Source organism: Cetorhinus maximus, chromosome 8 (assembly GCF_964194155.1).
Source record: "Cetorhinus maximus chromosome 8, sCetMax3.hap1.1, whole genome shotgun sequence".
Lineage (NCBI taxonomy): Eukaryota > Metazoa > Chordata > Chondrichthyes > Lamniformes > Cetorhinidae > Cetorhinus > Cetorhinus maximus.
The window spans coordinates 29,957,688-29,983,205 of record NC_135886.1 but is presented as its reverse complement, the minus strand read 5'-3'; the positions used below and the strand labels follow the sequence as shown (position 1 = coordinate 29,983,205).

The 25,518-nt window shown below is 42.5% G+C and overlaps 2 protein-coding genes across 2 annotated transcripts in view; one reads left to right on the top strand and one right to left on the bottom strand.

Moving 5' to 3' along the window:
- The window catches only part of LOC144683536 (peptidase inhibitor 16-like), a 697,419-nt gene that overhangs the window by 443,455 nt on the left and 228,446 nt on the right, over positions 1 to 25,518 (top strand). The window lies entirely within an intron of this gene.
- Positions 12,396 to 14,127, bottom strand: gpr25 (G protein-coupled receptor 25). The gene has a single exon (XM_078546214.1). The coding sequence runs from the start codon at positions 13,855 to 13,857 to the stop codon at positions 12,721 to 12,723; it is 1,137 nt and encodes a 378-aa protein (XP_078402340.1). The 5' UTR covers positions 13,858 to 14,127; the 3' UTR covers positions 12,396 to 12,720.

Here is a 25,518-nt window from a genome sequence, read left to right as displayed (position 1 = left end):
CCCTTTGGGAACAGTTAAAAGTCAACCACATTGCTGTGGGCCTAGAGTCATATGTAGACAAGACCAGGTAAGGACAGCAGATTTCCTTCCCTAAAGGGCATAAGTGAACCAGATGGGTTTTTATGACAATTGATGAGAGTTTCATGGTTTACAATTACCAAGACTAATTTTATATTCCAGTTTTTTTTGCCCCTATTGAATTTGAATTCCACCAGCTGGCACGATGGGATTTGAGCTTATCTGCCAAGGGCATTAGTTTAGGCCTCTGGATTATCCAGTGACATTACCACTACACCACCATCTACCCCCAATATTATTACTTGAGATATTATTTGCAAAATGGATTTAAACTGTAAACAGCGTATGCTGCCTCCACCCACCACCACAGGCTCCATGGTACACATAGGAATTTGGACACCTCTGTATATACATCATATTTATTTCACAGAATCTGAATATAAATATATTAATGATTCTTCTGTTGAAAGACCATCAATAAATGTGAATATTTTCTGAGGGTGGTAAATAATGCGGCATATAGGACAAATGACATAGAAACAACACAGGCTAGACAGAAAGACCAACAGACTATAGATCAAGATAAATAATCCCAAAAACGGGGAATCTGAATAAAGTCCATGGTGGAGTGATTAAAATATGGCTTGCGCAAAGGGCTAGAATTAAAGGAATGCAGGGATCTCAGAAGGTTGTAGGGCTGGAGGAAGCTACAAAAGAATGAAAGAGCAATGACATGGCAGGATTTGAAAATGAGGTTAAGAATTTTAAAATTGAGATGTTATCAGATCAGCAAACATAAGGACGATGAGTGAACGGGATTTGGCGTGTGTTAGGATATAGGCAGTAAATTTTGAATAAGTTGAAGTTTATGAAGGGTGGAAGATGGAAGGCTGAGCTGGAGAGCCAGGTAGCAAAAGCATGGATGAGAGCTTCAACAGCGAATGAGCTGAGACAAGGGCAGAGATTGATGATGCTACGAAGGTGGAAGTAAGTGGACTTGGTGATAGAGCAGATAGAAGCTCATCTCAGATCAAGTACAACACCAAGGTTGCAAATGGTCTGGTTCAGACTCTGAAAATTACCAGGGATGCGGCTGGTGTTGGTTGTTAGGGAACAGAGTTTGTGGTGGAACAGAAGACAATGGCTTCCACCACTTTGCTGCAGAAAATTATTGAATGTCATGACAACTCTCTGCGTAAAACAAAGTTTTCTAATCTTTCTCCTCACTTACAAAGAATATAATTTCTGGAAATCTGAGTAAAGCGGAAGATACTAGATAAGAACTATAGGGTTAATAGGGCTCCGAAAGAGGAAAGATAGGTTCACCTTTCTCAGCGTGTATTTTCATCAGAACACTAATGTTCAAATGGTAGACCAAGCATGTCCTTCTGAACTGCCAAATATGCCATAGAAAGTTTGTAACCTATATCCTAGATGGTTTTCAATGATAAGAACAGTAGTTTTATTAAATATTATGCCCTAAAATATGAAAAATGAAGCAGTTAATTACCATGAAAATCCAAGGGCCATGATCCAGGCATAACTGCCTGCTGATACCCTCCAGCGCTTACCATGCCAGAGTTTGTAAAATCATCCAGTGGGCATTTAATTATCATGGAGCAAGTAGATGCCCACACCACCACCAGCACATCTGCCAATGCTGCCTGGAAATCCAGCACCTGGCCACCCTCTGGGAGACCCAATGAAATTTCCCCTCAGCCCCCTGCGTAATGATGTTACACCATAGCTTTTTTTAAAAAAAAATTGTGCCTTCTTTTCTAGTGTCCAAACTGCTTACCTGGTTGTGCCTATTCATGAGGCCATCTTGTACCTTTTTTGGAGGCCAATATGCCTCATCACTGTTGATATACCAATCAGCAGTCTGGTGCTTCCTCACCTATTCCCCACTCCACTAATTCCCTTGCGCACCAGTTAGTAATGCTTTCTCACTAAAAGTATCTAATTCCCCCTCAGTGAAAGTACCTGAGCTGACGCATGGGAGTAAAGAAGCAAGTGATATATGGGTTGAGTTGGAGAAAGTTGGTGCAGCGGAACAATGGGAAAGAGGTCCCTGCAGGAAATCATGGGTGGGTTTGAGCCTGACTTCACCTTCTTCAGTTCCATCTTCATCATCACCCTTCTTGTCTTCCTCCTCATCATTATCAGACTTCACAAGGTTGTTCATTCCCTGTTCTTCCTTATCCTCATCATCATCTTCCTCCTCCTCTGCTCCCTGGTTGCTGTGGAGGAGTAAAGGTTAGTAGCAACTAAGAATGCATGAATATCATTCCCTTGAGGTAAAGGGAATAGAGACATGTGCTTGTTTGGTCTTTCACAGGAATACCAGACTAAAAGCATAGGTCAGGCACCAAACTACTAAATCAACAAACTGCCAATATCTCCACCTTCCACAGCAACGACAGAGTGCCTCCCCATGAGCTCCAGAGCCTTCTCCTCACAAGACATGAAGTGTTTAAATGTGAGGATGCACCCTCTGATGGCTTGCCTCTCATGGGCATTGTAAGCCAATTCCTCTTGCAACAATCTTGTAAATTAAAGGAAGCTAGCAGTTGAAAAATGTGTGCCAAGTGACATGAAGTGTTGAAGTAAGAAGTGCAGTGGAAGGGGTTTGAGGGATGTGCATGTAAGTAATAACTGTTTGGAGAGATCAGTAGCCATTTTGTAGCATTGGTTCCAGTCATGGGAGTGAGATAGTTGGCACTCCAGTGCCAGTACCACCTCCCTCCAGATGGCTTGAGTGACAGGTTTGCTGTGCTGCTATAGACACCCAGCAGTTTAGGTCTCCTGATGTCAACTTCCTTCAGTGGAGCTAGTAGGTGAAATATGACCTCTTCTGTGTCTGGGTGCCTTGATTGTCTGATGAAAGGTCATTGACCTGAAACGTTAGCCCTGTTCCTCTCTCCATAGATGGTGCCTGACCTGCTGAATATTTCCAGCATTTAGCTTTTATTTCAGATTTCCAGCATCCAGAGTATTTTGTCTTTGCCTTACTTATCTACCTGTACCAGTTGCTCCTGCAGTGGATCTTTTTGAAAATTATCAGAAAAAGATTGATGAGGCATGCAGTAAGGATAGTTGAGTAGTGAATAAACCAAACAGTGCTCTTTCTTCACCTGCTCATCTCCCCAACTACTGTTGCAGTTGTACAATTCTGTTTTTGTAATAATACAGAGGCTGCAGTGCTCGTCTACCATAAATATAAGTTTTCGATGTAGTGGTCAAAACACTTGCAAGTTTATTGTGGGTTAAATGAACATATACTCACAACCAACAAGAATTGTAGAAGAACAAACATTTCAGTTAGTTGAGCTCAACTTTCTAGGTATTTTCCCTTTACTTTACCTTCTAACCTCACATTACAATTTCACTGCTTTTATACCTTTTGAATGACGACATATATAGTCTCAAAATATAAACAATGTGTGACCTCATCTTAAGAGCAGGCTATTTGTGACCTCTGTGCAGGCACTGCAAAGTTCTGCCAGCTTTTAACTTTAGAGGCTTAAAACAAAGTGGATTCCTCACTTGATCTCAATTTCCTGAAACCCAGAATTTATGTTGATCACTAACTACTCCACTACTTAAGCAAATAAGCTCACACAGGGATCCCTCCTGTAATTAACTCTCCAGACCACCGATGGAGATCAAATCTTTTTCCAATGGCATAACAGTGAGTGTGTGTTACAATTCAGATAGCCAGGCCTTGAAGGATATAACTGGAACTTAGTCTTAATACACTCACAAGCTTTTATTTATTGTGCACCTCAAGATCCATTTTAACTGTTTCAGCCTGCCCCCATACATATGAGCACAGGTGAATCCCCAGTTAATGCCCACCACACTAATGTAATTAAACACCTAATTAATTTTCAATTAACAGAGGATGTTCACCACCTTACACACACTTAAACAAAGGAGTATTCTTCTGAACAAAAATTGGGTCAAAACCTGGAACTCCCTCCCTAACAAAACTGTGGGTGTGCCTACACCACATGGACTGCAGTGGTTCAAGAAGACAGCTCACCACCACCTTCTCGAGGGCAATTAGGGATGGGCAATAAATGCTGGCCAAGCCAGCGATGCCCACATCCCATGAATGAATAAAACAAAATTGTGTGAATTTGATGCAACTGCAATCTATCGTCTAGTGATTGTGATTCTAACTAAGCATAGGAAACTGTCCCATGACTGCTTTCCACAGACAGGCCTCTGAAAGATTACAGACATAGTTGTGTTACTGCTCAGGAAAAAGACAAGCAATCACGTTTTTGAACTGGTGGAGTCTCATGAGAGTTGAAGTTCTGATCAATGTGGTTGATTCTTAAATGCCACCTCAAATGGCCAAGCAAGTCACTCTGTTGTATCAAGCTGTTAGAAAGTCAAAAAGGAATGAAACTGGACAGACCACCCAGCATCGAGCTATGCACCAGAAATGACAACGGCAATATCAGCCCTGTTGACCCTGCCAAGTCATTCTTACTAACATCTGGGGGCTAGTGCCAAAATTAGGAGAGCTGTCTCACAGACTAGTCAAGCAACAGCCTGATACTGTCATACTCACAGAATCATACCTTACAGAAAGTGTCCAAGGCACCACCATCACCATTCCTGGGTATATCCTGTCCCACTGGCAGGACAGACCCAGCAGAGGTGGTAGCACAGTGGTACACTGTTGGGAGGGAGTTGCCCTTGGAGTCCTCAACATCGACTCTAGACCCCTTGAAGTCTCAAGGCATCAGGTCAAGCATGGACAAGGAAACCTCCTGCTGATTACTACATACCAATCCAACAAGAGAGAATCTAACCATCGCCCTTGACATTCAATGGCATTACCATCACTGAACCCCCCCACTACCACCACTCTGGGGGGTTACCATTGACCAGAAGTTGAAGTGGACTAGCCATATAAATACTGTGGCCACAAGAGCAGGTCAGAGGCTAGGAATCTTGTGGTAACTCACCTCCTGACTCCCCAAAGCCTGTCCAACATCTATAAGGCACAAGTCAGGAGTGTGATGGAATACTCTCCACTTGCCTGGATGAGTGCAGCGCCAACAACACTCAAGAAGCTTGACATCATCCAGGGCAAAGCAGACCGCTTGATTGGCACCTCATCCACAAAGATCCACTCCCTCCACTACTGACACACAGTGGCAGCAGAGTGTACCAGCTACAAGATGCACTGCAGGAACTCACCAAGCCTCCTTTGACAGCACGTTCCAAACCCATGACCACTACCATCTAGAAGAACAGCAGATACATGTGAACACCACCATCTAGAAGTTCCCCTCCAAGCCACTCACCATCCTGACTTGGAAATATATCGTTATACGAAATATACCGTTCCTTCACTGTCACTGGGTCAAAATCCTAGATCTCTCGCCCTAACAGCACTGTAGGTGTATCTACGCCACATGGATTGTAATAGTTCAAGAAGGCAGCTCACCAGCACCTTCTCAAGGGCAACTAGGGATGGGCAAATAAATACTGGCATAGCCAGTGACGCCCACATCCCATGAAATTTTTTTTAAAATTAGATTTTGTCTTGCATACAAAATTGGAAAGTTACTCCGAAATTCCATATCTAGATAAATGAGATTATAATGCATCACATGGTGTGCTGAGCCACATACTGCATAGGTATTAAATATGAAATTCTATAAAGATTCTTATAATGTGTGTACAAAGGAATGCTCCTCCAAGAAATTGTGAATGTATTCAGGTACAAAATGCAATTTACTAATAAGATCAAAAACAAAAACGGAAATACCTGGAAAAACTCAGCAGGTCCAGCAGCATCGGTGGAGAAGAGCACAGTTGACGTTTCGAGTCCTCATGACCCTTCAACAGAACTAAGTAAAATTACGAAAGGGGTGAAATATAAGCTGGTTTAAGGGGGGGTGGGTTTGGGACAAGAAGAGCTAGGTAAAGGGCCAGTCATAGGTGGAGATAACCAAAAGATGTCACAGACAAAAGAACAAAGAGGTGTTGAAGGTGGTGATATTATCTAAAGGAATGTGCTATTTAAGGGTAGAAAGCAGGACAAACAAGGTACAGATAGCTCTAGTGGGGGTGGGGTGAAGGAATACTAAAAAGGCTAAAAGGTAGAGATAAAACAATGGATGGAAATACATTTAAAAATAATGGAAATAGGTGGGAAAAGAAAAATCTATATAAATTATGGGAAAAAACAATAAGGAGGGGGAAAAAATGGAAAGGGGGTGGGGATGGAGGAGACAGTTCATGATCTAAAATTGTTGAACTCAATATTCAGTCCGGAAGGCTGTAAAGTGCCTAATTGGAAGATGAGGTGCTGTTCATCCAGTTTGCGTTGAGCTTCACTGGAACAATGCAGCAAGCCAAGGACGGACATGTGGGCATGAGAGCAGGGTGGAGTGTTAAAATGGCAAGCGACAGGTAGGTCTGGGTAATGCTTGCGGACAGACCGAAGGTGTTCTGCAAAGCGGTCACCCAGTCTGCGTTTGGTCTCTCCAATGTAGAGGAAACCGCATTGGGAGCAACGAATGCAGTAGACTAAATTGAGGGAAGTGCAAGTGAAATGCTGCTTCACTTGAAAAGAGTGTTTGGGCCCTTGGACGGTGAGGAGAGAGGAAGTGAAGGGGCAGGTGTTGCATCTTCTGCGGTTGCATGGGAAGGTGCCATGGGAGGGGGTTGAGGAGTAGGGGGTGATGGAGGAGTGGACCAGGGTGTCACGGAGGGAACGATCCCTACGGAATGCCGCCAGGGGGGTGAAGGGAAGATGTGTTTGGTGGTGGCATCGTGCTGGAGTTGGCGGAAATGGCGGAGGATGATCCTTTGAATGCGGAGGTTGGTGGGGTGATAAGTGAGGACAAGGGGGACCCTATCATGTTTCTGGGATGGAGGAGAAGGTGTGAGGGCGGATTCGCGGGAGATGGGCCGGACACGGTTGAGGGCCCTGTCAACCACCGTGGGTGGAAAACCTCGGTTAAGGAAGAAGGAGGACATGTCAGAGGAACTGTTTTTGAAAGTAGCATCATTAGAACAGATGCGACGGAGGCGAAGGCACTGAGAGAATGAGGTGGAGTCCTTACAGGAAGCGGGGTTTGAGGAGCTGGAGTCGAGGTAGCTGTGGGAGTCGGTAGGCTTGTAATAGATATTGGTGGACAGTCTATCACCAGAAATTGAGACAGAGAGGTCAAGGAAAGGAAGGGAAGTGTCAGAGATGGACCATGTGAAAATGATGGAGGGGTGGAGATTGGAAGCAAAATTAATAAATTTTTCCCGACGAGAGCATGAAGCAGCACCGAAGTAATCATCGATGTACCGGAGAAAGAGTTGTGGGAGGGGGCCGGAGTAGGACTGGAACAAGGAATGTTCCACATACCCCATAGGAGACAGGCATAGCTGGGGCCCATGCGGCTACCCACAGCCACACCTTTTATTTGGAGGGAGTGAGAGGAGTTAAAGGAGAAATTGTTCAGTGTGAGAACAAGTTCAGCCAGACGGAGGAGAGTAGTGGTGGATGGGGATTGTTCGGGCCTCTGTTCAAGGAAGAAGCGGAGAGACACCAGACCATTCCGGTGGGGGATGGAGGTGTAGAGGGATTGGACGTCCATGGTGAAGAGGAGGCGGTTGGGGCCAGGGAACTGGAAATTGTTGATGTGACGTAGGGTGTCAGAGGAATCACGGATGTAGGTGGGAAGGGACTGGACAAGGGGAGAGAGAAGGGAGTCAAGATAGTGAGAAATGAGTTCCATGGGGCAGGAACAGGCTGACACGATTGGTCTGCCGGGACAGTCCTGTTTGTGGATTTTGGGTAGGAGGTAGAAGCGGGCCATCCGAGGTTGGGCGACTATCAAGTTGGAAGCTGTGGAAGGAAGATCTCCAGAGGAGATGAGGTCAGTGACAGTCCTGGAAACAATCGCTTGATGTTCAGTGGTGGGATCATGGTCCAGGGAGAGGTAGGAGGAAGTGTCTGCGAGGTAGAGGTCAGTGTGCCAGACAACAACACCACCACCCTTGTCAGCGGGTTTGATGACAATGTCAGGGTTGGACCTGAGAGAACGGAATGCAGCAAGTTCAGAGAGAGACAGGTTAGAATGTGTGAGAGGAGCAGAGAAATTGAGACCCTTTTCCTATTTTAACTTAGTTCTGTTGAAGGGTCATGAGGACTCGAAACGTCAACTGTGTTCTTCTCCACCGATGCTGCCAGACCTGCTTAGTTTTTCCAGGTATTTCTGTTTTTGTTTTTGTTTTGGATTTCCAGCATCCGCAGTTCTTTGCTTTTATCTTCCTTGAAGAAGTTTTGCCCTACTCTCCGTCAGGATTTTCGTATCTCTCTTTTGCCTTGTTCACCTTCATTGCTTTCCATTTCTCTCGTGGTGTTTGACAAGGCGTTTACTAAAACCTGCTTTCACAGCCATATTTCCTTTCTCAGTGACTATCTCGGTCTTCGACTTACCCCATGTGGATTTCAACTGAAATTCCATCTCTCATGTTTCGAATCCACCAGGATTACAGGTATCTCCAGGACATACAACACTCCTCGGACTGTTGTTCTCGTCGCATTCTGAGGTCCACACTCAGTGCCATGCACCGCCATATGAGCACACTCGACATCTCCCTCCAGCAGCACCGCCGCACCCTTTTTCAAAGCTGCGCGTGCCCCCAGTTTCATTTTATTCTTCATCTCATCAGACGCCTCAACAAGAAACTTTTTTTTCTTTCTCTCAAGTGCTAAGGAACGCAAGCTCCAACAACTCATCGACACCAACACCCATCCAGGACTTCATCCATGCTTGTCCCTCTGTGCCCATCCCGTCTTCCAATCCCAGCCCCAGCCGTGTATTCACCATACCCCCTGACCTTACCCTCTCTGACACTGAACGTTGAGTGCTCAGCAAAGGACTTAGTTTCATACCCTTACACCCTCATCACAATGATTTTCAGGCTCGGCACGATGCTGAACTCTTCTTCCGCCGCCTTCGACTCCATGCTCACTTCTTTGGGCAGGAGTCCTCTCCCCGTTCAACGGATCCTTTTACCCACCTCTAATATTCTCCCTCCACCTGGATCCCTCCCTCTGGATTCTTACCTTCTCTTGATCTTTTCACTGAGAACTGTCGGCGTGACATTAGTCATCTCAATTTCTCTGCTCTTCTCACCCATTCTAACCTGTCTCTCTCTGAACTTGCTGCACTCCGTTCTCTCAGGCCTAACCCTGATATTGTCATCAAACCCGTTGACAAGGGTGGTGCTGTTGTTGTCTGGCGCACTGACCTCTACCTCGCAGAGGCTGAATGTCAACTCGTAGACACTTCCTCCTACCTCTCCCTGGACCATGAACCCACCACTGAACATCAAACCATTGTTTCCAGGACTGTCACTGACCTCATCTCCTCTGGAGATCTTCCTTCCACAGCTTCCAACCTGATAGTCGCCCAACCTCGGACGGCCCGCTTCTACCTCCTACCCAAAATCCACAAACAGGACTGTCCCGGCAGACCGATCGTGTCAGCCTTTTCCTGCCCCATGGAACTCATTTCTCGCTATCTTGACTCTTTTCTCTCTCCCCTTGTCCAGTCCCTTCCCACCTATATCCGTGATTCCTCTGACACCCTACGTCACATCAACAATTTCCAGTTCCCTGGCCCCAACCGCCTCCTCTTCACCATGGACGTCCAATCCCTCTACACCTCCATCCCCCACCGGGATGGTCTGGTGGCTCTCCGCTTCTTCCTCGAACAGAGGCCCGAACAATCCCCATCCACCACTACTCTCCTCCGTCTGGCTGAACTTGTTCTCACACTGAACAATTTCTCCTTTAACTCCTCTCACTTCCTCCAAATAAAAGGTGTGGCTATGGGTACCCGCATGGGCCCCAGCTATGCCTGTCTCTTTATGAGGTATGTGGAACATTCCTTGTTCCAGTCCTACTCCGGCCCCCTCCCACAACTCTTTCTCCGGTACACCGATGATTACCTCGGTGCTGCTTCATGCTCTCGTCTGGACCTGGAAAAGTTTATTAATTTTGCTTCCAACTTCCACCCCTCCATCATTTTCACATGGTCCATCTCTGACACTTCCCTTCCTTTCCTTGACCTCTCTGTCTCAATTTCTGGTGATAGACTGTCCACCAATATCCATTACGAACCTACTGACTCCCACAGCTACCTCGACTACAGCTCCTCACACCCCGCTTCCTGTAAGGATGCCATCCCATTCTCTCAGTTCCTTCACCTCCGTCGCATCAGTTCTAATGATGCCACTTTCAAAAACAGTTCCTCTGACATGTCCTCCTTCTTCCTTAACCGAGGTTTTCCACCCACGGTGGTTGACAGGGCCCTCAACCGTGTCCGGCCCATCTCCCGCACATCCACCCTCACACCTTCTCCTCCATCCCAGAAACATGATAGGGTCCCCCTTGTCCTCACTTATCACCCCACCAACCTCCGCATTCAAAGGATCATCCTCTGCCATTTCCGCCAACTCCAGCATGATGCCACCACCAAACACATCTTCCCTTCACCCCTCCCGGTGGCATTCCATAGGGATCGTTCCCTCCGTGACACCTTGGCCCACTCCTCCATTACCCCCTACTCCTCAACCCCCTCCCATGGCACCTTCCCATGCAACCGCAGAAGATGCAACACCTGCCCCTTCACTTCCTCTCTCCTCACCGTCCAAGGGCCCAAACACTCTTTTCAAGTGAAGCAGCATTTCACTTGCACTTCCCTCAATTTAGTCTACTGCATTCGTTGCTCCCAATGCGGTTTCCTCTACATTGGAGAGACCAAACGCAGACTGGGTGACCGCTTTGCAGAACACCTTCGGTCTGTCCGCAAGCATTACCCAGACCTACCTGTCGCTTGCCATTTTAACACTCCACCCTGCTCTCATGCCCACATGTCTGTCCTTGGCTTGCTGCATTGTTCCAGTGAAGCTCAACGCAAACTGGATGAACAGCACCTCATCTTCCGACTAGGCACTTTACAGCCTTCCGGACTGAATATTGAGTTCAACAATTTTAGATCATGAACTCTCTCCTCCATCCCCACCCCCTTTCCGTTTTTTCCCACTCCTTTTTGTTTTTTCCCATAATTTATATAGATATTTCTTTTCCCACCTATTTCCATTATTTTTAAATGTATTTCCATCCATTGTTTTATCTCTACCTTTTAGCCTTTTTAGTATTCCTTCACCCCATCCCACCCCTACTGGAGCTATCTGTACCTTATTTGTCTTGCTTTCTACCCTTAATTAGCACATTCCTTTAGATAATATCACCACCTTCAACACCTCTTTGTTCTTTTGTCTGTGACATCTTTTGGTTATCTCCTCCTATCACTGGTCCTTTACCTAGCTCTTCTTGTCCCAACCAACCCCCCCCCCCCCCCACCCACCTACCCCCCTTAAACCAGTTTATATTTCACTCCTTTATTCTGTTTTTGTTTTGGATTTCCAGCATCCGCAGTAGTTTTTTGTTTTTATATTTCACTCCTTTCCTATTTCTACTTAGTTCTGTTGAAGGGTCATGAGGACTCGAAACGTCAACTGTGCTCTTCTCCACCGATGCTACCAGACCTGCTGAGTTTTTCCAGTTATTTCTGTTTTTGTTTTGGATTTCCAGCATCCGCGGTTCTTTGCTTTTATCTCTATATATAAATTTACTAATAAGATGTTGGGTTGGGAGTAATTTAAAAGTATAAATGATGCATTTTGACTATTCTTAGAATAGGAAATCTGAGTAAATCAGCAAGCTGCCCTATAAGTCGAGTGAGGGGTATTCTACTTGTTACTTGCATTTATGTCCAGTGTAAATACAGCCTATATGTCTTTTTTTTAAGTGCAGCTAAGCGCTTTGTTCATAGATTTATTTATAATCGTCCCCAATCTCTTTCCTGACTATAGCATGCTGTAGAACTGTTCCATCTCATGCATACATACTTCTTGTTTAGTTCATTGCTGCCTTATTATTTATTTTACATTTATCTAGATTATAATTTATTTGCTAACTATTGGTCCAATTACGCATGGATTTACTTGCAATTGGTTCTGTTTGTTGATATCATGTGTAAGTTCAAATATTTTGTGATTACGCTAATATTTATCTATATTATATATATATGTGATTTCCCAACAGTGCATTGACATAAATCTCTTTAAAATAGTTACCTCGCACTCGGATATTATTGAAAAGGGAGCGAGTTCCAATGAGTTTGCTAATACATGTGTGTGTCAAATGAGGGCTTAAATGTGAAGTTTAATGTTTCCCTCCAAGATGCAATCGGTTTCGCTCGCTTCTTTAAAAAAAACTTTCAGTTTCAAATGTGCAACGAGAGCAGGGAGAAAAAAGAACCGAGAAAAGTAGTTGCTTTGATGAAAGAAGTAATTTTTATTTAATTAAAAGCGACCCAGATGCATTGGTTACATGGTAAGAAATATGATTTGCTTTTAAATGACTACTGTTTGCACAGCAAGTTAATCTAGCTATACATTTGCCACGAGGTTGAGGTGCAATCACAATTTTACTTTTAAATGCAACAGCAGATTTATGCTTTGTGTGTGTAGATCAGCACACCGGTTTAATGCAATTCACAGTCGCCCTCCACCTCATCAATGTTCAGACACATTTATCTGACAATCTTGCAAACGTCTCCGTGTGAAGATGACTGAAGCTTTAACTGTAGAGAGATGTGGTTAGCAGTACTGGACTGTCTGGCTAGGGTCTCCGTGGGCAGCTTGTGCTAGCTGCTGGATTTTCAGTGCTGTGCTACTCTCTGTGGTTGTTGATCCAGAGCCAAAGCTGCCGCTTCTCTTTCCGAGACCGGTAAAGACATACGAAGTCATCCGGCGAGTTCTCTGTCTGAAATTCCGGTCCAAAAATGCATAAATGATCGGGTTCACGCAGCTATTAACGAAAGCAAAGCAAGAAGCAATGGCTAAACCTCCGCTGACCACTGGCCAGCAAGAGAGTTCAGCATTCTGGAATTGCAAGTACAGAGTGATCGTTTTGAAGATGTTAAAGGGCAACCAGGATAAAATAAAAGCCGTCACGATGGTGAAGACGATTTTTAAAGAGTTTTCCCTTCTCCGGATAGTTTTTTTGCTGTGGCCGTAATGTTCCCCTAGCTTGACAACGATGGAGCAGTAGCAAAACAGTATGATGACAACAGGCAGAACGAATGTCAGGTTGATAGCAGACAGATTGAAGGCTCGTAGAAAGGGAGAATCCGTGTCCTCTTTGCAATAGGTCATGTTTAATTGGTCAGGTTTTCTGAAGTAGGCAGAAGGTATGGCCAGAAGCAAAGAGGAGATCCAGATCACAAAACTGATTGTCAAGGCGTACTTCTGGGTTCTGATATGCTTGAAGTTCAGCAGTTTAACGATGGCTAGATATCGATCAATGCTCATGGAGGTAAGGAAGAAGATGCTGGAATACCTGTTGACAGCAACCATGTAGCTGCTGATTTTGCAGAAGGCACTGCCAAAGTTCCACTGGTGGTTGTTGCTGGCCGAGGCTGCCCAGAAAGGCAGGGTGAAGACAAAGACTAGGTCTGCAAACGCCAAGTTGATCACAAAGGTGTCCACCAGTCTCCTCCTCCTCCTCTCTTTGAAGATCATTACTAAGATGACAAAGATATTACCCAAAGACCCAACGATGAAGATCAGGTAGTAGAGAACTGAGATAGCAATGTTGACAAAAGGTAGGTTTTCATAAGAACAGATTCTTCCATCTGTGTCATCCACATATTCCTCCCAGTCAGAATACAAAGAATATTCAGGATATGAATCAGTATAGTGTTGCTGCTCAGTGACTCCAACTTCAGTGGGCATTTTGGTTTGGGCTGTTGCAAATTCGCTCTCACTTGGTAGTAACTAGCTTATTAAAAAATCGTTAAAAGAATGCGTTCAGCTATTTCCTTTCGTTCGTCCACACGTGACAACGGTGTTGTTCAAAGGTTCGAACTTGAACAATTTGTTCACAGAAATAAAGATGGACGGAGACAACGAATGAATAAAGAGCTGAAAGCCTCGAGGTCCCTTTTTATAGTGGTTTCAATCTAACAGATCTGAAGCTGTTTTTGATGTCAACGTGCCAGTCAGAGTAGTGATAGGTCTGGTGGCACAGGATGTAAGAGTAAATAAGGGGAGGAAGAAAACAAAGACTCGACTGCAATGAGGAATCAACCACTAAAACACCCATATCCCTCAACCTTTTATAGATGTTTTATTAAAAGTTAAAACTTTACTTTTGAAAAAACTAAATTAAAAAGTTCATAGAATGCGGTTCTTCATGTGGGATGATATGTGAAACCAGTTGTTCAATGAAAAGCAGAGAAGAAGCTAAAAGAAAATATTGTACCTCAGTGTCTCCTATTCTGCAGGGTTTGGTCTATAAATGCATCCACACAGTGCCCATGTTTTTGGGTGTTGACTGGCTTACTAAGCCCCTAATGTGGCAGGCAGGAAATATATTAATGGCGCACACCATTATTAATGCACAAATCAGCCAGCAAGGTCAGCACATTGAGAGAAATACTGAGAGCTACGGCTCTCCAGTCTTGCTAGTTAATTTATGCCCCTCTGCTGTTTTCTTTGCACAGATGGTACCTTGGCCTTAGCCTCCCTGCTATTTTTAAGGACTTGCTGGATTTGCACATTGGTTGCCTTTAACCATGCTACAGAAAGTTAGGACTGGAACATAACAGTGTGCCAAGAAACCTCTCTGGCCAGAAAGGGAACAATTTAAACTAATGTATTACATTCTTGCATGTAATAAATTGTTAGTGATTTTAAAAACGTCAAATTTTAAATTTTATTTTTTCCTACATTTCCTATGTCTCATTTTTTAAATCTTTCTTACCCAATCTTTTCCTCAGTTTATTTCTCTTTCTGTGCCTGATTTGACTCTAATTTGTCCATTCTAATTCACCCTTCTTCTCTGTAATTATTATTTCTTTCTCAGTCTTTAAAACTCATTGGTTAAGGAGAAACAATGCTGGACTCATCATTCACTAAGGTCCCAGATTCCTTGTTGCCCTCGCCACGCCATTATCAGCTTGCACTTACAGCAAATTATGAAGCAAAAATGCTTTGAGCTGAGGGGTGCAGATGAAATCTAACTAATGGGGTCACCACAAGATTTTCCATTCCAACAAGATCTCGCCCATCATGTTGTTTTAGCCATGCCCCAACAAAGTTGATCAAAACTGTATACCTGTATGCTAATACTTTTACTTCATTATGTATTTCTTTAAATATTATAATCAAACTTGCTAATAAATTGAACTTTGATCTTCACAAATATTTCAGGGTTGACATTGATAAATCCAATACATTAGTACTTGTTAAGTGCAATTAATTCAAGAAGTCTAAATAGGAATTTTTACAAAACCAGATATGAATAATAACTGCAATTAGATTACATGGCTTCATAAGCCAACTTTATAAATGTTGAATTGGACTAATATTTATTTATTTTGACATATGAGAAACATCAGTTATGTGGATCGAATAGAGAAGCTGGGATCATTGACATTAGAGCTGAGAAGGTTAAGGGGAGATTTAATAGAGGAATTCAAAATTACGAGGGATTTTGTCAGAGTAAACAAGGAAAAACTATTTACTGGCAGGAGCGTCAGTAACCAGAAGACACAAATTTAAGATTATTGGCAAAAGCACCAGGGGGTAGATAAGGAGAATTTATTTTCATGCAGCGAATTATTGTGATCTGGACCGCACCTCCTGAAAGGGTGGTGAAAGGAGATTCAATTGCAACTTCCAAAAGGGAATTTGATATATAATCGAAAAGTAAAAATTTGTTAAGTCACAAGCCAAGAACATAGCTGGGAGGCTAATTAGGAACATAGGAATGGGAGAAGACCATTCAGCCCGTCGAGCCTGCTCTGCCATTCAATTCAATCATGGCTGATCAAACACTTCAATGCCTTTTACCTATACCATCCCCATAACCTTTTACATTATTGTTAATCAGAAATCTATCAATCTCTACCTTAAACATACTCAATGATTGAGCTTCCATGGCCCTCTGGGGTAGAGAATTCCAAAGATTCACAACTCTCTGAGGAAATAAATTTCTCCTCATCTCTGTCCTAAGTGGCTTCCCCCTTATTTTGAAATTGTGTCCCCTGGTTCTAGACTCCCCAACCAGGGGAAACATCTTACATGCATCTACCATGTCTATTCCTTTAAGTATTTAGCAGGTTTCAATGCAATCGCCTTTCCTTCTTCGAAACTCTAGAGAATGCAGGCCCAGCTTCCCCAATCTCTCTTCATAAGACAGTCCCACCATCCCCGGAACAAGTCTGGTGAACCTTTGTTGCACTCCCTGTATGGGAATAATATCATTTCTGAGGTAAGGGGACCAAAACTGCACACAGTACTCCAGGTGCAGTCTAATCAAGCTCCTATACAATTGAAGCAAGACTTCACTACTTCTGTTCTCTTCTGATAAAGGCTAACATTTCATTAGCCTTCCTAATAGCTTGCTGCACCTGCATGTTAGCTTTCAGTGACTTATGGACAAGGATACCCATGTCCCTTTGTATATCTACACTTTCTAATCTCTTACCATTTAGGAAATGCTCTGCGCGTCTGTTCCTTCTACCAAAGTGGATAGTCTCACATTTTTCCACATTATATTCCATCTGCCATGTTCTTGCCATGTTCATTAAGTCTGTCCAAATCCTCCTGTAGCTGCTTTACATCTTCCTCAAAACACACATTCCTGCCTAGTTTTGTATCATCCACGAACTTGGAAATATTACATTTGATCCTCACATCCAAACCATTCACATATATTGTGAACAGCTGGGGCCCAAGTACTGATCCTTGCGGTACCCCACTAGTTACAGCCTGCCAACGCGAGAATGACCCATTTATTTCTACTCTCTGTTTTCTGCCTGTTAGCCAACTCTTAATCCGTGCCAGTATATTGCCTCCTATCCCATGTGCTTTTATTTTGCTAATCAACCTCCTGTGGGGGACTTTATCAAAAGCCTTCTGAAAATCCAAGTATACTGTGTCCATTGACTGTCCCTTATCAATTTTGTTCGTAACATCCTCAAAAACCTCCAACAAGTTCATCAAACATAATTTCCCATTCGCAAATCCATGCTGACTATGCCCAATCAGATCATGATTATCCAAGTACCATTTATCACATCCTTTCTAATGGATTTTAGCATTTTCCCTACTACTGATGTAAGGCTAACAGGTCTGTAGTTACCTGTTTTCCCTCTCCCTCCCTTCTTAAATAGTGGGGTGACATTTGCTACCTTCCAATCTTCAGGAACCATTCTAAAATCTATAGAATTTTGGAAGATAATTGGACAGCTCTTTCAAAGAGCAGGCACAGGCATCATGGGCTGATTGGTCTCCTTCTGTGCTGTACAATCTGTGATTTTACTCTTATTTCCTAACTAATGTATTCATCTTTATTTCTGTAAATCACATAGGAAGTAAGCATTTCCAAGAGCTCTGCAGTTGTATTTAGTTATTTATGAAGCTGGAAAGTGCTAAAATGAAACCACACCTCCACAGTTTTAAAATACATTCATCAAAGCACTAGGGTCCAAACTACAAACAGTTGTGGTTACTCAGTTGGGCATAAACATGAACTCTATAAAATGTCACCTTTCTGTTTACATGCAAACAAATATAGGTGGTGTTGTCCTTTTTAGTGCATAAACTGGACCTGTTAAGCATTACCATTTTATAATATGAAGAGTATTAACAATTTTTTTCTGAATCAATTCATATACATTGTATAAAATCAAATTATTTCTTATCTGGGTATTTTTCCAACAAGAAACAAATGAACAGGAGATCAAATTGTAATTGCTAACCTCGGTGTTCAACATGAAACATTGCAATGGTCACTCCATTATATATCTGAGAAAAACAACTCAAGAATGTTTTCGTAATGGGGGGAAGACTAGGAACTGTGGAGGAGCAAATGGATTTCAGTGCTCATGTACATTAAGCACTAAAAGCTAGTGCACATGTACAAAATTAGAGAGCCTAATGAATGTTGGCCTTTAGCTTAAGGGGGTTGCAATAGAAGAGTAAGGAAATGCTAGTTCAGTTGTACAGAACATTGCCCAGACACCATCTGAAGTGCTCTGTTCAGTTTTGGGCACCAAACATCAGGAGAGATATATTACCTTGAAAGGGGCATAGCACAGTTTCACCAGAATTATGCCAGGTCTTAAAGGACTATATAATTAGGATAGGTTGCATAAACTTTGCATGTACTTCCTTGATCATTGAAGGGTAAACTCATTGAGGCGTTTATAATGATAAAAGGATTCTGTAGGGTAAATACAGAGGAACTTTCCTCTGGTGAATTTTCAAAAGGCTGTGAATGTTGGGCCAATTGAAGTTTTAAAGAAAGAAAGGCTTGTGTTTATATAATGCATTTCACAACTACCAGGTGTCTCAGTGTGCTTTACAGCCAATGAATTGCAAAAAGTACCAAAAAAAGATTGAGATTGTTAGACTCTTGTTAGGTGAAGGTATTGAGATATTAAACAACTCAGCTAAATTAAATTGAGGTACATCTTATCGATGATCTTATTGAGAGGCAGAACAGGTTCAAGGGGCTAATGCCTACTCCTGTTCTTTTGTTTCCATGAATTTGTCGGTAATCCCCTTAGTCCTGTAATGATGCATCTCACTTGATTTCCATTGTAGTTTAATGTTACCTAATGATTTTAAGTCAATTATTTTAAGCATTGGGTATTTTATCACAGTGGATTTATTTAGTTCAATTATTAATTTATTGCTGCTACTTTATTATAATTATAATCTGTATAGCAAGTGTGCATCTGGAAACAGGAATATGATCATAGACAGACTTCCGTTTATAGCTATATTTAAGTGTTATTTATAGAACTACTCATATTATAAAATTCTAATGATAAGCAAATTAAGCCTATGCATTCAAAAGAACAACTATATCCACACAGATAGCTATATTATAGCAAAATTATTTTCATGACTTATTTGTGGACAAAATGTGTCACCATGTATTTCCTTCAATAGATTCAAACTAAAAGGAAGAGTATTTGAATTGTTCATTGGTAAAAAAAAGTGCAAATAATGTAACACATTTAACACATTTAAAAGTAATATGCCTGCACCAATTGAAAATTTCCAGAAGAATAGAAATCCATTAAAATTTTAAAATATATATAGTTTTAAATTCATGGTATTGAAATTGCACCCAATTGAGCTTGTTGTTTTAACTCTTGCATCGAACGCACTGTGTTGTTTCAAATCTACACCTCAGACCCATGCTCTATTATAATCTCAATCTCCCTTCTTTGAATTCACAACTGTTGCTTCAATCTCGCTCTTTTACTGCCATTCTAGCTCTTCCATATCAAACCCACACTCCCAACTGAATTTACAATCTCACTGTCATTACTCCAGTCATGCTCTCCATCAATCTGCATGGGCCTCGTCAGTTTCCATTCTCTCATCTTCCTTCTGGCTCTCTGCTCATGATTGTTACTGCAGTCCTTCCTCTTTCAACCTGATCATTAATGCTTTGATCTCACTTTGTGTGCACCAGCTTCACTCATCATGCTTCACTTTCAGTCTTACTTAGTGAGCTGGCATCAACAACAGGAAACTTACATTAATGACATAAAATGGTTCCTGCTTTCAGATGGCACAATTAAAATATTAGCACCAGTGAAAAGAACACAAGTGACAAACAATCTCGTTGAGATTGCATAAGCCTATAAATAAAATTGGGGTATATGTTTTTTAGCATAAACTGAAGACTGTCATATTAAGATCTGAAGGATATTTAAGATGAAAGATCTTAGCAGAAATAGCTCAACAACTTAACAATCAAATGCAGAATGAGACAGAAAATGGATAACAAAATTGAGAATGTTTACAGAAATTACCCATACTTAAATATAACACCAAGGAGAAGTGATACATTCCACAGTTTGGTTATACCAAAAAAAAATCCAAAATGAGAATTTCAAAGCCTTTATACCAAATAAAACAAAAATCACAAAATTGCAGACACATCACAATATTACAAGAATATACTCAGGCAGTTATCAAAGATTCCAGATTAGCACATCATGTCCCATGCTAAGTTATTAACATCTTCATAAGAATTTGCACTCTCAGCCATCTTATTCCATGAATCATCCAGACAACAAAATTCTCAGTTCCTTGTTCCAGTCCTATTCAGGCCCCCTTCCACAACTCTCTTTTTCGGTACATTGATGACTGTTTTGGTGCCGCTACATGTTCTCGCCTAGACCTGGAAAAATTTATAAACTTTGCTTTCAATTCCACCCCTCCAATATTTTCACATGGTCCATCTCCGACACTTCCCTTCCCTTCCTTGACCTCTCTGTCTCAATTTCTGGTGATAGACTGTCCACCAATTACAAGCCCGCTGACTCCCACAGCTACCTCGACTACAGCTCCTCACATCCTGCTTCCTGTAAGCACTCCATCCCATTCTCTCAGTTCCTTTGCCTCCATCACATCTGTTCCGATGATGCCACTTTCCAAAAAAGTGTTTCTGACATGTCTTCCTCCTTCCTTAACCGAGGTTTCCCACCCACAGTGGTTGAACAGGGCCCTCAATCGTGTCTGACCCATCTCCTGCGCTTCTGCCCTCACACCTTCCTCTCCCTCCCAGAACCATGATAGGGTCCCCCTTTTCACCCCACCAGCCTCCACATTCAAAGGATCATCCTCCGCCATTTCAGTCAACTCCAGCATGATGCCACCACCAAACACATCTTCCTTTCAGCCCCCCTGGCGGCATTCCGCAGGGATCGTTCCCTCCGGGACACCCTGGTCCACTCCTCCATCACCCCCCACACCTCAACCCCCTCCCACGGCATCTTCCCATGTAATTGCAGAAGGTGCAACACCTGCCCCTTTACTTCCGCCCCCCTCCTCACCGTCCAAGGGTCCAAACAGTCCTTTCAAGTGAAGCACCGCTTCACTTGCACTTCCCTCAATTTGATCTACTGCAGTCGCTGCTCCCAATGTGGTCTCCTCTACATTGGAGAGACCAAACGCAGACTGGAAGACCGCTTTGCGGAACACCTTTGGTCTGTCCGCAAGCATGACCCAGACCACCTTGTCGCTTGCCATTTCAATACACCATCCTGCCCACATGTCCATCCTTGGCCTGCTGCAATGTTCCAGTGAAGCTCAACGCAAATTGGAGGAACAGTACCTCATCTTCCGATTAGGCACTTTACAGCCTTCCAGACTTAACATTGAGTTCAACAACTTCAGACCATGAACTTTCTCCTTCATCCTCACACCTTTTTGATCCCCCTTGTTACTATATTCATTTCTATTTTTTAACTTTAATTTTTTCCCCCACTTATTTTCATTATTATTTAAAAAAAATATTTCCATTTTTATTCATTGTTTTAAACCCAGCTTTTAGCCTATTTTCGATCTTTTTTTCCCACCACCCCATCCCCACTACAGCCATCTGTCACTTTCCAAAGTGCTTACCCTGGTCCTGCCACTATCACATTCTGCTTTCCACTCTTAATGTCCCCATCAGCATCTCCTTTAGCCAGTACCAACACTAAACAACACTTTGACCTTTTGTTTATGACAGCTTTTGCAATCTCTCTTTTGCCTCCACCTATCGCTGGCCTTCTATCATCTGTTCTGCCCCCCTTAAACAGCATATATTTCACCACATTTCTATTTCTACTTCCCTTTAGCTCTGAAGAAGAATCATACGGACTCGAAACATTAACTCTGTCTTTCTCTCCACAGATGCTGTCAGACCTGCTGAGTTTTTCCAGCATTTTTTGTTTTTGTTTCAGATTTCCAGCATCCGCAGTATTTTGCCTTTAACAAAATTCCCAGGTTATGTGACCGAACTGATCTCAACTGTTGTTGTAATGGTACTGCAAATGGCCTTGGCCTGATTAGGTTAGGAAGGCAAATAGTATCCAGAGCTCTGACTCCTGAGCTGTCCGGAGCTGTGAATCATCAGATCAAATAACTTGCTAACACTCATAATTAAGGCTCGTATTAAAGAGGGACAATCTGGATGCTGCCTGAATAAGAAGATGACACCATCAGCTGAGGAGAGAAGAGGAGGGTAAAAAATAGCAAAGAGGAAAAAGTGGCTGTGAATGTGAGCCCATGTTACAATGAAAGGTCTTTGTAGCCACTGTTACTAGAAGAATAAAGTTATGACTAGGAGATTACTCATAGGATCAAAAAAATGTGATGCATCTAAAATACAAAAATGGAGACAAACAAAAACGTGGTTGAGGAAACAGATTAAATCATAAAGACATATTGTAAGGTATTGCAAAGAGCTACCAAAGTGAGGCCATATTTTCCTCTATAAGGCGCCATGACATCCTTACTTTTCTGGACTCCTGTCTCTCTAATTTGTTGGTTGGGGCATGATGCAGGTAACCTAACAGGGAAAGATTATTTTGAGGGTATAAAATAAACAGAGGTTACAAACTGGAGTCTCCGGTATCTTTTCAGCAGACAGGAATCCAGAATAGTAAGGATGTCATGTCACCCCAACAAAGAAAATATGGCCTCACTTTGAAGCTCTTTGCAAAAGCTTACACTATGTCTTTATGATTTATCTTTTTCGCTCTGATGTTTGAGTGGAGAACCATGGGTGGGTCTGTTTCTATCACTTTGTGGTTATGTGGATGTTGTCGCTGGTTTGCACAACTGGAAATGGGGTGAATTGAAAAAAAAACCCAAAAGCCTAGGTTTTGCTGTCAAAGTAACGGCTAATGGGCCTTTCCACTATTTAAGTATAAATGTGCAGCAACTTCAGGCAAGGAGCAGAAGCGTGGTTAAATGGCAATTCCAAATGTTACTGGCGAGTTCCTCCACTACCTTCTCAAAAGCAGCATCTCACTGTCTGCCTCACCACTGAAATGCGTTAAATACCATGAAGATGCTACATTTGCTCCATAGAAAGTTGTCTTGTCATTTCAAGCATAAATACCCTTTTATTAAATTGATCATTAAAAATTACTGCCAATCAACCTTTCTGGTGCTGAATATGAACTACTACATATGTGGAGTCTGTTACGATCCCCGTAGAGACTGATCACTTGTAGAAAGATATCTGAATTTCCAGTGACGGACTGGAATGATCACATGACAAGATTTCAAGTTTTAAGACTTTTACTGTACCAAACTAACTCAAGGTAAATTTGTCTAAACACTGTTCAGTTGACAACTTATACCCTAAATTAAAGAAAAGTTTCCCCCATTTAACTTTTAAAATAACCGAAAATCCCATGCCTTGCTTATACTTTATCCCTTAAGTGGATATTTCATTCTCCAGGAACCAATCCAAAGCTATTCTCAGCTCCTGCTGGCTTGTTTCCTTTTTCCTTTTTCCTTTTGCAGCCAAGTAACTTCTAATCCATGAACTAACTTTCACAGTGAAGGTTATCCTTGCGATTCCTCCCTCTAGCCAAAGCTAGGTAAATTTTCCAGCATTGTTTAAATCCTCATGAACTTCAAACTAAATGCTCCCAATCTCCTACCACATGGTGAATAATAAAGCATTTTCTCTGTTTCAGGTGCAGGACTGGCTGCCTTTATCTCTCTGTTCTCTCTCTCTCATATTCTTGCAGACTAACTGTGTCTGTGAGCTTCAGGGAAATCTTAGGAAATGATCAGGTTTCAGGTTTTCCTATGGTTCCTTCCCCACAAATACCATGGCAATGTAAATCACATGAGCCTTGTATCCAGGTAGAAATGCTAATTATCTATCCTTTAGACCCCCAATTCCATTTTATCTTGAAATTAAATAGACAGTTTAAAGTATATGCATTCATAAAACCTGAAATTCTTAACACATCCCTTTAAAACTTGGAAACCAAGGCCCAAATTTTTGCTCCCGGGTTGAGTGCGTAAAGACGGGAGAATTCCTGGCTCTGTGAATCCAACTTTTAAATACGGCCACCCATGGGTCAGATTTTCATTCAGGGATGGTGGGCTGGATTAGTAATTATGCTCCCTGCCCGTAGAACAAATGTGGAGGTTGCGTGGTGTGGAGATGGGCTGGGCAAAATGTCTGCCTTTGTGCTCTAGCACTTTGTTTAAGTTACTTTAAAAAAGGTTAAAACAAAAAACAAACAACCCCCAAGCCCTCACTGCTTACACCCACACCCCCCACAACTCCCCATGCTCCACCCATGCCAACCTATGCCACCTCGTACCACCCGCTTACACCCCATGGCCTCTCATACATCCTATGCCCCTCTACCCACCCCCATGCCCCCTCATACCCTATATGCCAACCCATGCTTCTCTACCCACCCCCCATGGTCCCTCATGTTACCTATGTCATCTGATGCACCTCTACCCACCTCCCCATGGTCCCACATACTACCTATGCCAACCCATCACCCTTTGCCCTTATTCCCTCCATGCCAACTCGTCTTGTATCCTTTGACAGTTCCTTAAAGGCTTTGACAGTTCCTTGATAGCTTTGACAGTCCCAATGCATTTATGCTCTTTTTATGCACAATCATGTTTACTTTAAACAATCCCAAAGGGTGCCTTACCTCTCCCAAAGGCGTCCCGGAACTATATCCAAAGGGATACCCTGGCTATCCAAACTAATCCACCATGTTCAGACCTCCTCACACCTGGCCTAATCTACACACTTCGAGTTTCACATTCCTGGCCTACCAAAATCCCACTTCAGTGGAGGCAGCTGGTGAGTTAAATGTCCAGCTGCCTCTGTAAACTGCGCATGTGTGGAACCCACCCCCACTCCTGTCCCATCCCCACAAAAATAGGAGTGGCTCTCCATTGTGGTGAAAATCTGGGTCTAATACTACTCATAGTCAGCACAGATGCTCCTATAATTCTCCACAGACATGAACATCTTGCACCTGCTTCCCAGTAAAACAACTTTCCCCCCACTCCCCCATAACCTTTAACAACCAAGTTTATTGTCGGGCAGGATTCAGAGCAGGTGACCTTCATTCCCTTCATTCCACCATTTTACCTTAAAGAGAATCCCAAAACATAAAAATCATATGAACTTCATATTTGTAACAAATCTCATTCCTTCCGCTTTTAATTGTTATTGGAGATTTTTTAAATGTTAGATTTAAAATATAAATCTTCTATTCCTTTCTGACTCTTCCCTCTCTCAATCCAATCTTTCTTTCTCTCTCTTTCTCTTTGTGCTTTGATTTGACATTGAATTCATTCACTCTAATTTACACTTTTTTTCTCAGTACTTGTTCTATTAATATCACAATCCTCTGATTATGATTGGTTATAATGATACACTCTTACTTGTCCTGTTCACTGAGATCCCAGATGCTCAGTATCTCTCACTGTGATGTCATCAGCATTTTAAGCAACCTTTCATGCAAAAAAGCATATAAACCTAAACCTACAAGGGCTAATCTAGCTAATTGCAGATTTTGTTCAATGGCCAGCTAC

Coding starts and splice junctions, on each gene's coding strand:
- gpr25 (XM_078546214.1), bottom strand. CDS start 13,857: ATGCCCACTGAAGTTGGAGTCACTGAGCAGCAACACTATACTGATTCA.